Below are 13,520 nucleotides of genomic sequence, written 5' to 3'. Positions count from 1 at the left end.
CAACTAAGAAAGCAAGTCCTTTCATCTCAGGTCCATCGCTTAAACTGTCATACCCAAACCATCTACTACAGCATTTACTACTGAAGGAGCTCCAATAGAACACAAGAGAATGTTTTCTTGGGTAGTGAGAGGAGGTAGGAGGTGCATTCTGAAATATTACCCAAATGAAAGTTTCTGGAAGGCACCCTTTCCCTTCAATTTCTAGTTGACCTTGGTAAAAACTGTCGCGAACTATGAATAGAAACATGCGTGGAGGAAGTAAGTGCACAATAAACATTTCATTTCAACACAGATGAAGCACCTAGTCATGCCACATTTATGGAGCGCCTACTGTGTGCTAGGTAGGCAAAGTGCTATATTGACCCCAGGGATACGCAGAAAAAAACACTGCGGGGCCTCAAAAAGCTGTCAAACACTTAGCCTATGATTAGCCCTTCAGGAGGGGTCTCTAGCTTGGTCTGGAAAGTTAAACTTGAGGTTCCTAGAATCTTGCAAAACTGATAGAAGTTCCCAGATCAAGTAGATAGGGAGAAAGACTCTCCGGCCAAGTGCGCAGTGGCAGGCGCGGAAGTGTGAGCCGGCAGGACCGCCAGGGACTAGCCGCGCGGGCGTGGGCAGCACAGCCGCAGGTCCCTTCCACTGCAGGTCCCGAAGCCGCGGATATTCCAAACCAGGAAGTGTAAGGAAAGCACTATCCTCGGCATCACCATCAGTCAGCCTCTATCCTAAAAGCTCTGGCCATTCAGTGGGAATCATCGCCTTCACTTCCTGCAGTAGGGTGGCTAAGTTTAGCAAGCAAGAATGCAGGAGGCCCGGTCAAATTAGAATTGTAACCAAACACCAGAAAACTGTTCCGTGTTTCCTATGTCCAGTGCAGTATATGGGACACACTTGGACTAAGAATCATTCGCTCTTTCAGAGAAATTCCAATTGATTGCGGCGTCTTGTATTTTATCTAGCCATTCACAGAGGGATGGTCTAAGCGAACATGAGTGAAGTATTTTCAAAGCGAGAGTCACAGGCTCCTAAAGTCAGCACAGCCGCGGAGGGCACCCTTCCCTGCCCATTCCTCGAGGGCCTCCGCGTGTTATGACTCACAGCCCACGCACTACTACACCTCGCCCACCCGGCGCCGGGGCAAAGGGGCGCCTCCGCCCACCCCTTCCTCCAGACCCTCGCAAGGCCTGCGCACCACGCCGGGGCGCTCCTGCCCGCTGACCCCGTACCTAGAGGCCGCAGCTGCCGCAGCTCCCGCAGCTCCCGCCGCCCTGTCAAGCCAGCCTGCCGAGCCGCTCCTGCTCCAAACTAGCCGCGTCCCCGCCAGCGCCGCGCGGCGCCAGAGCATGGTCAGAGCCCGGAACGGCAGCGAGCTCTACAGCCGGACACCGCGGATCCCGGGAGCCCGCCTCCTCCGGCCCGGCCCCCGCCTTGCCCCGCCCCGTCCCGCCCCTCCGGGCTGCCCACGCCGCCGCCGGTCACCTCCACGCAGCCAAGCGCCGGATTCCCGCGCGTGCCGCCCACGTGTAAACATCTTTTAGAGGGGAGAAGCGGCTCACTTGCTTATCTCGAGGGTTCATCCGAGCCCCGCCTCTGGATTCTTTTAGGTTTAGGGACACTCATAAAGGCTCCCAGGCACGTGGAAGCAGTGCAGGAGGATGGTGGCAGACATGCTGGGGAAACGGAGAAGAAAAAAACATGATTCCAAAACAGAATCAAAGTGGTGCCTCGATGTTTCCAACTACCTGTTAGACAAGTTTTTGTGTGGATGAAATAAGAGCCTAAATGTATCCTCTTATAATTAGGCAATTGGTCAAGACCCAATATAAATTATGGGGATATTGGGGTTTACATCCATAATTAAAAGAAAAAATTCGGTGTTGAAGGTTTACTCCAAAGAAGACAAAGATTATTTCCCACCCCCTGCAAAAAAAAAAAATTAGGAAACGAAACAAAAGAAATGAGCACAGAGATGTTTCACCATGGCTTTGGAAATGGGCTGTTGCTGCTGACAGGATTATCTAAGCCACTCAGTGGTGGTAATAACAGCCTTTGTGCATCACTATTTAAGGTTGGGGGTAAGCCTTTGTTTACTGAGGACACTGAAATTCGTCTTAAAGTCAAAGGTCAAATGGTACATCTAAAATTCTAAACAATTATTACAACAATCCAGACCTTTTTAGATTCTCCATGTTCAACTAAGTGTAAAATACGTTACCAAAGTACAAAATAAGAACTTCTATTTCTGACAGTTCTTTTCCAACATTCAAATGGGCTATGTTTGATTACTTAATAAAAGGATAGAAGTTAGTTGCAAAAACAAATACCCCCAAAGGGTATGAATTCATTCTTTATAAAGACAAATTTGACTTTAAAAATTAAGGCATGTGGCCAGGCGCGATGGCTTACTCCTGTAATCCCAGCACTTTGGGAAGCCGAGGCAGGCGGGTCACCTGAGGTTGGGAGTTCAAGACCAACCCCTCCAATATTGGTGAAACACCATCTGTACTAAAAATACAAAACTAGCTGGGCGTGGTGGAGCATGCCTGTAATCCCAGCTACTCAGGAGGCTGAGGCAGGAGAATCGCTTGAACCCATGAGGCAGAGTTTGCAGTGAGCCAAGATCATGCCATTGCACTCCAGCCTGGGCAACAAGAACAAAACTCCGTCTCATAAAAAAAAAAATAAATGAAATAAAATTAAAATTAAGGTTGTTATTGTATTGTGGGCTTTTTGATTTTTTTATAAAACTATTTTGGAAATTTATGGTGTTAGTTTTGAAGTTAAATTTTACCTCATTATCTCAAATTGTTTTATGAAATAAAGATCATTATGAGGTGAAGCGATCATGTTACAATTTAATTTTAATACAGCATAGATGGACTATTATCAAGCACAGAATTCACTGGACAGATTTTTTTAAGGATTTCAGAATGTAAGTACTTCAGAAGAAAGTGTTATGCCTGAATTCAGCATAATATATTAATAAATATATTGATAATTTTCAACTTCTTTGTGCTTCATGGGGTACCTACAGAAGTGATTATTATTTTTGGTCATAGTTGTGATGACTGCAATAGCAAGTTAAGAAATATGTCAGTAGACAGTAGAACGGTGGTTGCCAGGGCCTGGGAGAAGGTGGAAATGAGGAGATGTTGGTCAAAGGGTACAGAGTTTCAATTATGCGAGATAGGTAAGTTCTAGAGAGCTAAAGTACAGCAATGTGACTATAGTTAGGAAAATCGCAATGTATGCTTGAAATTTGCTAAGAGGGTAGATCTTGTGTTCTCACAACTGCACACAAGAAAGAAAATGGGGCCAGGTGCGGTGGCTCACACCTGTAATCCCAGTACTTTGGGAAGCTGAGATGGGCGGATCAACTGAGGTCAGGAGTTCAAGACCAGCCTGGCCAATATGATGAAACCCCATCTCAACTAAAAATGCAAAAATTAGCCAAGCGTCGTAGCACGCACCTGTAATCCCAGCTACTCGGGAGGCTGAGGCAGGAAAATCGCTTGAACCTGGGAGGCAGAGGTTGCAGTGAGCTGAGATTGCGTCACTGCACTCCAACATGGGCGACAGAGTGAGACTCTGTCTGGAAAAAAAAAAAAAGAGAGAAGGAAAAAGAAAGAGAGAGAAGAAAATAAAAGGGAATAGAAAAGAAAATGGTAAATATGAAAGGTGGTGGCTATGTTAATTAGCTTGATTGTGATAGCTATTATACAGTGTATCAGGCTTTGGAATGAATGTTTGTCCCCTCTGACACTTATGTTGAAACTCTCCAATGTGGCAGTGCTGACAGGTGGGGCCTTTGAGAGATGATTGGGCATGAGAGCTGGAACATGAATGAATGGATTAATGGGTGCTCATGGGAGTAGAACTGGAAGCTTTATAAAACAGAGTTCTCTGCTGCCTTGTCCCATGATGTCCTGCATGGCTTGAGGAATCTGCAGAGTTCCCACCAGCAAGAAGGTCATTACCAGATGTGACCTCTTGACCTTGCACTCCTCAGCATTCAATACTGTAAGAATAATTTATATACAAATTACTCAGCTTCAGATATTCTGTTATAAGCAACAGACAATGGACTAAGACATATACATGTATCAGAATATCAAGTTGTGCATTTTAAAAGTAAAGTGACAGACCAGGCGTGGTGGCTCACGCCTGTAATCCCAGCACTTTGGGAGGCTGAGGCAGGTGGATCACAAGGTCAGGAGTTCGAGACCACCCTCGCCAATATGGTGAAACCCCATCTCTACTAAAAATACAAAAAAAATTAGCTGGGCGTGGTGGCGCATGCCTGTACTCCCAGCTACTCTGGTGGCTGAGGCAGGAGAACTGCTTGAACCCGGGAGGCAGAGGTTGCAGTGAGCCAAGATGGCTCCACTGCATTGCATCCTGGGTGACAGAGCAAGACTCCATCTCAAAAAAAAAATAAAAAATAAAAAGTTGGCATGAAGATGTGAAGGCAGGCCAACTGGAAGGGAAGCATCCTATATGACTGGTTTGGGGAGCATATTTGGAAAGCTGGTAGTCATTAACCAAGTTCTAATTGTTCTGGTCTGTTTGCTCGAAGTCAGAGTTTTATTGTCATGGATGTTCTGCCCATTATCCATTTACATATTCAGTCCCTCACCATTAAATGATGGGATTCCATAGTTAACCTCTTGTTCCTGCATTCTATAAATTTTATGTGCCCACCATGTGCCAAGCACTATAGTGAATAGCACAGAAATGACACTAGCATTCATGAAAACCTAGGATAATACATAAGAGGAAGGCCTAAATTGAATTTGATATTTGGGAAGGAATGGCAGAGGAAGAAACTTGTAACCTAAGGTTTTAACAAGAGTAAGAGTTAGGCAGACAAGGTGGGGGCAGAGGGAGAAGGGAAGGGGAAGAGCACTCCAGGTGGTAAGGAAGAAGACAAAAGCTATTACATGTTTTCCATGCAGAAATTTTTTATTTTATCTGATTTGAAATTTAGCCATGTTTGCAATTTTAATTTGTTGGTTTAAAAAAGCAAGCATGACTTGTCTGTGTTTCCATATTTAAAAATCTGTGTTGAAAGAGCAAATAAACCAACAAATCTAGTTCTGTCATATGCCTTACTTTTACTGCCCTCTACTTTCTTTTCTTGGTTTGGCAAAGGCTGTTTATTAGATATTCTTTAAAGTTTTTACTGAATTGGGCTTGCTGCTTCTTTTCATTGGAAATTCAACATGTTATTCTTCTGCTGTACCAGTAGCCAACCAGACTGAGATCAGACCATCATTCCCCAGCCCCAACAGATCCCTATATTATTGGAGCACCTTAGAACAATTATCAATACAGGTACAATTTATGCTAGGAGATGCATGTTGAGTCAAGCTCAGCTCTATTCTGAGAAAAAAAAAAAAAAGCCCAATATTTTAATGATTAGTTTTATGTGTCAACTTGACTAGACTATGGATGCCCAAGTATTTGGCCACTAGGTGTTTCTGTGAGGATGTTTTGGAAAGAAATTAACATTTAAATTTGAAGACCGAGTAAAGCAGATTGCCCTCCATAATGTGGGTAGGCTTTATCAAATCAGTTGGAGGTCTGAATAGGACAAAATGATGACCTTCCTCCAGGCAGGAAAGAATTCTCCTGCTAGATGGCCTTGGAACTGAACATTAGCTCTTCCCGCCTGATGGCCTTCAAACTAGATAATTGGATCTCCTTGGTTCTGCAGAAGCTTTCTGGCCTTTGGACTCCAACTAGGACATTGGTTCAGCAGATATTAAACTTGCCAGCCTCCATAATCATGTGAGTGAATTCCTTTCAAAAAATCTATATATATTCTATTTCTCTGGAGAACCCTGACCAATACAATATTCAATTGTTATTTTATCCAAGATAAAAAAAATTGTTCCATTTCTTTTTTTAAAATTACTTTTATCCTTAGAGTTCTCAAGACATAAAGTTTCGATTCAGTAAGTCTCTAAGTCCTTTTCTCTGTAACATTCCCACACAAGGCTATACTTAACAGTGATGGTAATGAGATTTAATCACAAGTCTCTAGTTCTAGTGTTACCAAAGCTCCACTATATGGTCCAAACACTGAACAAAGACCTATCAAGCTGTTTGCTATTATATAAAGTATAAATCTGATAAGGGATCTGATATGGGCATAGTCAGGACTGCAGTAGTGAGAGAAGTCAGTTCAACTCCCCCTACTTACAGACAAAGTGAAGAGCAGCCTCTGCCATTCAGGATCTGGATTGGCACTAACAGCTGGATCATTATGTTCTCCTGTTAAATAAAAATAAATTCAGAATACCAACAACCAGATAAAACCACTCTGTGACCATAATGAATCAAGACAAAACAAGGGCTGGGTGTGGTGGCTCACGCCTGTAATTCCAGCAATTTGGGGGGCCAAGGCGGGAGGATTGTTTAAAGCCAGGAGTTTGAGACCAGCCTAGAAAACAAAGGGAGACCCTGTCTCTACACAAAATAAAAAGTTAGGCTGGGCGCGGTGGCTCACGCCTGTAATCCCAGCACTTTGGGAGGCCGAGGCGGGCAGATCACGAGGTCAGGAGATCGAGACCATCCTGGTTAACATGATGAAACCCCGTCTCTACTAAAAATACAAAAAAATTAGCCGGGCGTGATGGTGGGCGCCTGTAGTCCCAGCTACTCGGGAGGCTGAGGCAGGAGAATGGCGTGAACCCGGGAGGCGGAGCTTGCAGTGAGTCAAGATCGCCCCACGGCACTCCAGCATGGGTGACAGATCGAGACTCCGTCTCAAAAAAATAAAATAAATAAATAATAAACAAAATAAAAAGTTAGCCAGGTGTGTGCCTGTAGTCCCAGCTACTTGGGAGGCTGAAGTGGGAGGATTGCTTGAGTCCAGGAGTTTGAGGTTGCAGTAGCTATAATCACCACTGTACTCCAGTCTGGGCAACAGAGCAAGACTTTGTCTCTAAAAAACAAAATAAGAAAAAACAAGACCAATCAATAATAATCATATCTTAACACAGATCCTCAAATGACCACTTTGAGTGACTTCTACTTCTTTGCCACTTACAGCTTTAGCCTCACTTCATTCTTTCCACCTTCTAGATAAAGAAAAATACAACTCTGCAGGCCAAATCTGTTTGCTGCAGCAGTTATGGGTCAGAATTCTGTTGTTATATATAGTCTGGCCATTTCGCATTCGTATATTGTCTCTCACCACCAAGTGATGGGATTCCACAAATAATTAAACTTTTATTCCTGCATTCAATAACATTATGTGTCCACCATATGCCAGGCACTGTAGTGAACAGTATATAAATGAATCTAGCATTCATGAAAATCTAGGAGAATACATGGGAGGGGAATCTACATTGAATTTGAGAATCTGGGAAGGCATATCAGAGGAAGTAACTCCTAACCCACGTTTTAACAACCCTTGGGTTAGAATGGTTTGAACATCTTTTAAAGAGTTCAACAAACAAAGAAGAATATATGAATGAAACCATATGTAACTCGCAAAGCCTAAAATATTTTCTATCTAGCCCTTTCCAGAAAATGTTTACTAATCTCTATTCTAGAGAAAATTAAGAGACCCAATCATAAAATTACCCTTGCTTTGTGATAGGAACCAATACAGAGCAAAGCCCCATATCACTGAATCCTTTCGAAAATTACCATATAAAAAAATAAAATTGAACAGATCTAGTCTAACACCTTCTTACAAAAATACTACACAGTTACACATAATATGTGGTCTCAATTATAGCAACAGCCAATAAACTTAACTTTGTTTGATTAAAAAATGTGTGTTAAAAGCAGGGGTTGGCAAACTGGAGCCAAAGCCTATCTGTGGTCTGTTTTTGTATGGCCTAAAAGCTAAGAAAGATTATTACTTTTTTTTTTTTCTTGAGATAGAGTCTTGCTCTGTCACCCAGGCTGGAGTGTGGTGATGCAATCACAGCTCACTGCAGCCTCGACCTTCTGGGCTGAAGCAATCCTCCCGCCTCAGCATCCCGAGTGGCAGAGACTAGAGATGTGTGCCACCATGCCCAGCTAATGTTTTAGTTTTTGTAGAGATGGGGTCACGTTATGCTGCTCAGACTGCTCTCAAACTCCTGGGCTCAAGCTACCCTGCCACCTCAGCTTTCCAAAGTGCTGGGATACAGTTGTGAGCCACTGCACCTGGAAATTTTTACATTTTAAAGAGTTGTTTCAAAACAAACCAATACAGAAAAATACTTGACAGAGCACTTATGTGGCCACAAACCCTAAAATATTTAATATTTAGCTCTTTACAGAAAAGAATTTGCCACCTCCTGATCAAGAACTGTGAAGAGTCAGAGATTTTATTCTCCTTGCAAGCTGACAGATTAGTTTGCAGGTTTCATGAATGCTGACGCAGAGACAACACACTTGAATCAACAATGAAGGGCTTTATTACTGAAAGCAGTAACCAGAGTGTCAACATATTTGCACTGGTTTCCTGGTTTCCTGAGCCCCAGTTGCAACAGGGAGGCATGGAAGGTCAGATGACAGCAGTTACTTTTTTTTTTGAGACACTATCTCACTCTGTCACCCAGGCTGGAGTGCATTGCCATGATCTCAGCTCACTGTAGCCTTGACCTCCTAGGCTTAAGCCATCCTCCCACCTCAGCCCCATTGAAATAGCTAGGACTACAGGTACACGCTACCAGGCCAGTCTAATTTTTGTACTTTTTGTAGAGATGGGGTTTCGCCATGTTGCCCAAACTCCTGGACTCACGCAATATGCCCACCTTGGCCTACCAGTGTGTTGGGATTACAGGCATGAGCCACCGCACCCGACCCACAGTGTTTTTTGTTTTTTTTTTTTTGAGACGGAGTCTTGCTCTGTCACCAGGCTGGAGTGCAGAGTCGTGATCTCGGCTCACTGCAAGCTCCTCCTCCTGGGTTCAAGCGATTCTCCTGCCTCAGCCTCCCGAGTAGCTGGGACTACAGGCACGTGCCACCATAGCTAATTTTTGTATTTTTAGTAGAGACAGGGTTTCACCATGTTGACCAGGATGGTCTCAATCTCTTGACCTGGTGATCCTCCCGCGTTGGCCTTCCAAAGTGCTGGGATTTGAGGGGTGAGCCTCCGTGACTGGCCCCCACAGTGGGTTATTTTTTAAGAGAATTACCCAGGGCCAAAGGTCTAGGAACGAATATTACAGCAAGATGCAATCAAGCCAGTCCTCTTCACCTAGTGAATGAGCAGTAGTCATGCTGCTGCAGGACTTTTCTCTAGTTCAGCTAAAGATGGGGTTCCTTGTCCCACGGCCATGAAAATTCAGGCTCGCAGACAATTTGAATGGTGAGTAAGATAGGGTTTTATTGGGTGAAAAGGAAGAAAAGGGGGAAACAGGGACTCTTGCTAGGCCAGAGTCCCTGCTAGAGCGCTTCCTACTCAGAAGTTTGAATCCCAGTTTCCACACAGAAGAGATGGGGCCAGGCTCCCCGCTCTGCAAACATCGTGAACTTCCTGAGGCTCCACCCCTGTGGGCAGGGTGGTTGGAGTTTCTTCAGGGACTCCTTCCCACGTGGCTGTCTCAATGCTGTGGCTACCTTCATGTATTTAGTTACCTATGTGATGAGCTACAGCAACTACTCAGAATCAGCAGAAAGATAGCCCTGCAATTTGGCATCCTCAGCAAGAATATGCAGGAATGCTCAGGGCCTGTGGTGAACTAACTCTGCCTAGAGTGTGCCCCTGGTGATATTTGTTTGCAAGTCATTGACAGAAGTGAAGTTTCCACCAAGATTCAGCTGAGACCTTGCTGCTGCAGGCTAAGATCCTCAACTCTCTAGTGTGGACGTCACATCTGGAATCTTGTGTCTTCTCCTGATTGAGGCCCCCAGGCACACAGTGAGGAGGTAAGTTGATACTGAATTGAGCTCCAATGTTTTGTTGAAGTTCTTCGCACTGAATTTTATTTTGTTTTCTTCGGAATTAGGTGCCCTGGCATCCTTCCATTATCTGATCACACTTACATCGTTCCTTGGTGAAACTGTTGTCTAGTCTTCCAGCAGTTCCTTTTATGGTCTGTCTGCTTACCAAGTTGTCAATTAGAGAAAAAGTCTACAAGAAGATACCAGGCAGAGGCCCTACAATTCTATCCTTGTGCTGGCCTTGGGGGCTGGGAAGTTCAGGTCTCCTCAGACCACTCTCTTTGAACCAAATTTGTCTTGAGTCTCCATTACAAATTATGCAAAGACATCCTCCTTAGTTTTGTCTTTGTGTTCATACTTTAATTTTATCTGCTTGGAATCAGGAGGTTTGTCCACCCCATGTTTGGTGACCATTAACCTTTGGCCAATTTATAAAGACATGAGTTACACAAATGCCATTTTAGGGAACATTGCAGTACTCATAGGGCCTTCTTAATTAAAACCTGCTTCCTACTTGACAAAACCTACTTCCCTTATGTTTTCACATTATAATATTAACTTGTATGTTTATCTGTCTAACTGGTACAGTTCTACCAGAGACAATTGGAGATTACAATACCCACTTTAGCTATTTTTGACAAGAATAAGATTGTTCATATGAGAGGTGCTTTAGAACAAAAAGTGAGGAAGCCTTCATGAGGAAATTTTCTTGTTTGTCTAAAAGAGAGAGTATTTCATTTAACGTAGGAGACATCACTTCCTTTGTGTTCTTACTTTGAAGATTAATAAGTGTTGGATTTTTCACTGTATGGGTGGATAAAATTGTCCAGGGCCCAAGTTGTTCTTTAAATCAGCTATTATAACGCTCTTTTGTGTGTGTACACGTTAAAATGAGTATTTCCATATCTAAACTTTCTCTTTTTTTCAGAGGAAGCATAATTAGCCTTTTAAGGTGGTAATTTTATATTTATCTGAAAACGACTCTCTCATTTTGTTCTGTTTCTCTGTTTTATTCCTCTCTTAGAAAATTCTAAAGATTAACCAATCAAAAAACAAAACAAAAAACCAAAACATTCAATTATTGTGTGCTCACTCTAAGAATATATAGTTTAGATAAACAATCACGTAAAAGTAAACAAAAAAGTCATCAAAGTACTCATTTTGGCAGCACATACACTAAAAAGGCCATCAAACTCTTTGTGTTTATTTTGTGAGTCCTGAATTTACTGAATAGCCCTTGTTACCATACTTACAAGCTAAAAAGACAAGACCTTAGTTATTTCCAAGATAAAAGAAGAACTTTTAGCATGATTCAGAATGTTTAAATTTCAATACCATATAAAAGTAATGTCAATACAATATTTTGTTTTGAACAGGACCACAGTTAAACTTCTCATGATTTAAACTTCCTATATTTCCTATGTTGGTTTTATGAGTTAAATAAATTATCATTGCTTCTACGACATGTTTAAATTTCCATATATAAATGTAAATATATGTGTATACATACATAAATAAAATATTTGTAATGGTATTCATGCAATGCAAGAGTAATAATATCTTTTTAGGGGTAAATTTTATAAAATTCTTACAGTGCTGCAAATAAGTATTTACTGTGAGAGCAAACGTGGTAAATTTCAGATCCTTGACTACGTTCAAGACATTATACAAATGATTAATTTAATTAATAAATAATGTTTTGAAGCCAGAACAGTTTCTAAGTAAAAAACATATATGTTTATTTCCATACGTAAGGAATTTGGAAGTTGTCATTCTGTTGTAACATTAAATAAAAAAACTGAATAGATTGAAAAATCAACTTTTCTTGGATCCGTGAAAGAGATGAAGATACAGGGCAAACACTGCCCCCAATATTGGAGACAGAGACAGATGAATACAGGGATTCACAGCTTACCTGAGCAGAGACTCATGAGCGGAAATGGTCACAGAACCAGTGCTAGGATAAGAACTTCTAAACTGTGATCAGTGAATTGCTGGATGCTTAGTGTGGACAAGTCTGCGAGTTAAAAATTCCAGGGGGATCCAGTCAAGTGGGTGGAGTGGACTCACAATTTTGTGACTCATCCCCAGGAGCTTGACCTGGTTCTCACAGTAAGCACGTTAGGAAAATCCCCACTTGTTTTCAGCAGGGGGAGGGAAAATGAATCATTCTGAAATAGACTAGAGGACTATGTTCTTAACAAGGCTTGCCCTCAGCAAAAACTAGTTAACTAGAGTCTAACCTGCTGGGTTTTTTTTCAGAGCCTCGGTGACTTGGGGGAAAGAAAACACCAAGTCTAGCCTGCTTTAGCTATCCTGTGCCAATTAAGGGTGGAAGAAGGAAGGAACTAAGTCCACAGTCCAGAGGCGTAGGCTCATTAAAAGACTGCGACCTAATCATAGAACTGCAGAGCACTTGTTCCCCCCCACAACTTACCACCACGTTATTAAAGACCTATTTACAGCAGCTCCTTTCACCTGGTATATCATGTCCAGCTATTAAGAAAAAAAATTACATACTAAAAGGAAAAAAACAGAATTTGAAGAGACAGAGCAAGCATCAGAACCAGACATGGCAGAGGTGTTGGAATTATCAGACCAGGAATTTAAAACAATGATTAATATGCTAAGGGTCTTAGGGGATAAAGTAGACATTATGCAAGAACAGATGTGCAATGTAAGCAGAAGAATGAAAATCCTGAAAAAAAAATGCTAGATATAAAAAAAAACTGTAAGAGAAATGGTGAATGCCTTTGCTGGGCTTATTAGTAGACTGAAATGGCTGAGGAAAGAATCTCCAAGTTAAAGGGTCTCTCAACAGAAAACTCCAAAACTGAACGGCAAAGAAAACAAAGATTGAAAAAACAGAACAGGGCTGGGCACAGTGGCTCATGCCTGTAATCCCAGCACTTCGGGAGGCCCAGGCGGGCGGATCATGAGGTCAGGATATCAAGACCATCCTGGCTAACACAGTGAAACCCCGTATCTACTAAAAAATACAAAAAGAAAATTAGCTGGGCGTGGTGGCGGGCGCCTGTAGTCCCAGCTACTTGGGAGGCTGAGGCAGAAGAATGGTGTGAACCCGGGAGGTGGAGCTTGCAGTGAGCCGAGATCGCACCACTGCACTCCAGCCTGGGTGACAGAGCAAGACTCCGTCTCAAAAAAAAAAAAAAAATCCCAGAAAGGAATATTCAAGGACTGTAGGACAACTACAAAAGGTATAATATACATATAGTGGGAATATCGAAGGAGAAGCAAGAAAAAGAAGAAATATTTGAAGCAACAAAGATTTTTAAGTCCTTCAAATTGGCCGGGTGTAATGGCTCACACCTGTAATTCCAGCACTCTGGGAGACCAAGGTGGGTAGATCACCTCCTGAGGTCAAGAATTCGAGACCAGCCCCGGCCAACATAGTGAAACCCTGTTTCTACTAAAAATACAAAAAATTAATTGGGTGTGGTGGTGCACACCTGTAATCCCAGCTGCTCGGGAGGCTGAGGCAGGAGAATCATTTGAACCCAGGAGACGGAAGCTGCAGTAAGCCAAGATCGCGCCATTACACTTCAGCTGGGTGACAGAGTGAGACTCCACCTCAAAAAGAAAGAAAAAAGAAAGAAAGAAACAAAGAG

General features: G+C 42.6%; 1 protein-coding gene across 8 annotated transcripts in view; it reads right to left on the bottom strand.

The window, feature by feature from the left end:
- Positions 1 to 13,520, bottom strand: part of GLRX2 (glutaredoxin 2) — a 32,824-nt gene that overhangs the window by 7,562 nt on the left and 11,742 nt on the right. Inside the window, exons 1-3 of one of the 8 annotated variants that reach the window (XM_058430355.1) lie at positions 6,845 to 6,935; positions 6,206 to 6,276; positions 1,480 to 1,670 (exon numbers count right to left, since the gene is read on the bottom strand). The exons of 2 other annotated variants lie outside the window; for them this stretch is intronic. In XM_058430355.1, coding sequence (XP_058286338.1) covers positions 1,480 to 1,577 — 98 coding nt within the window. In that variant the 5' untranslated portion in view covers positions 1,578 to 1,670; positions 6,206 to 6,276; positions 6,845 to 6,935. Of the gene's footprint in view, positions 1 to 1,226; positions 1,391 to 1,479; positions 1,671 to 1,978; positions 2,143 to 6,205; positions 6,277 to 6,844; positions 6,936 to 13,520 lie in introns of those variants that run through there. 5 more of the 8 variants (XM_058430359.1, XM_058430358.1, XM_058430354.1 and 2 more) reach the window with 5 other exon arrangements.

This window comes from Hylobates moloch, unplaced genomic scaffold, assembly GCF_009828535.3.
Source record: "Hylobates moloch isolate HMO894 unplaced genomic scaffold, HMol_V3 SCAFFOLD_18, whole genome shotgun sequence".
Classification (NCBI taxonomy): Eukaryota; Metazoa; Chordata; class Mammalia; order Primates; family Hylobatidae; genus Hylobates; species Hylobates moloch.
Note: the sequence above shows the minus strand (reverse complement) of the source record. Positions and strands in the feature narration are given on the sequence as shown.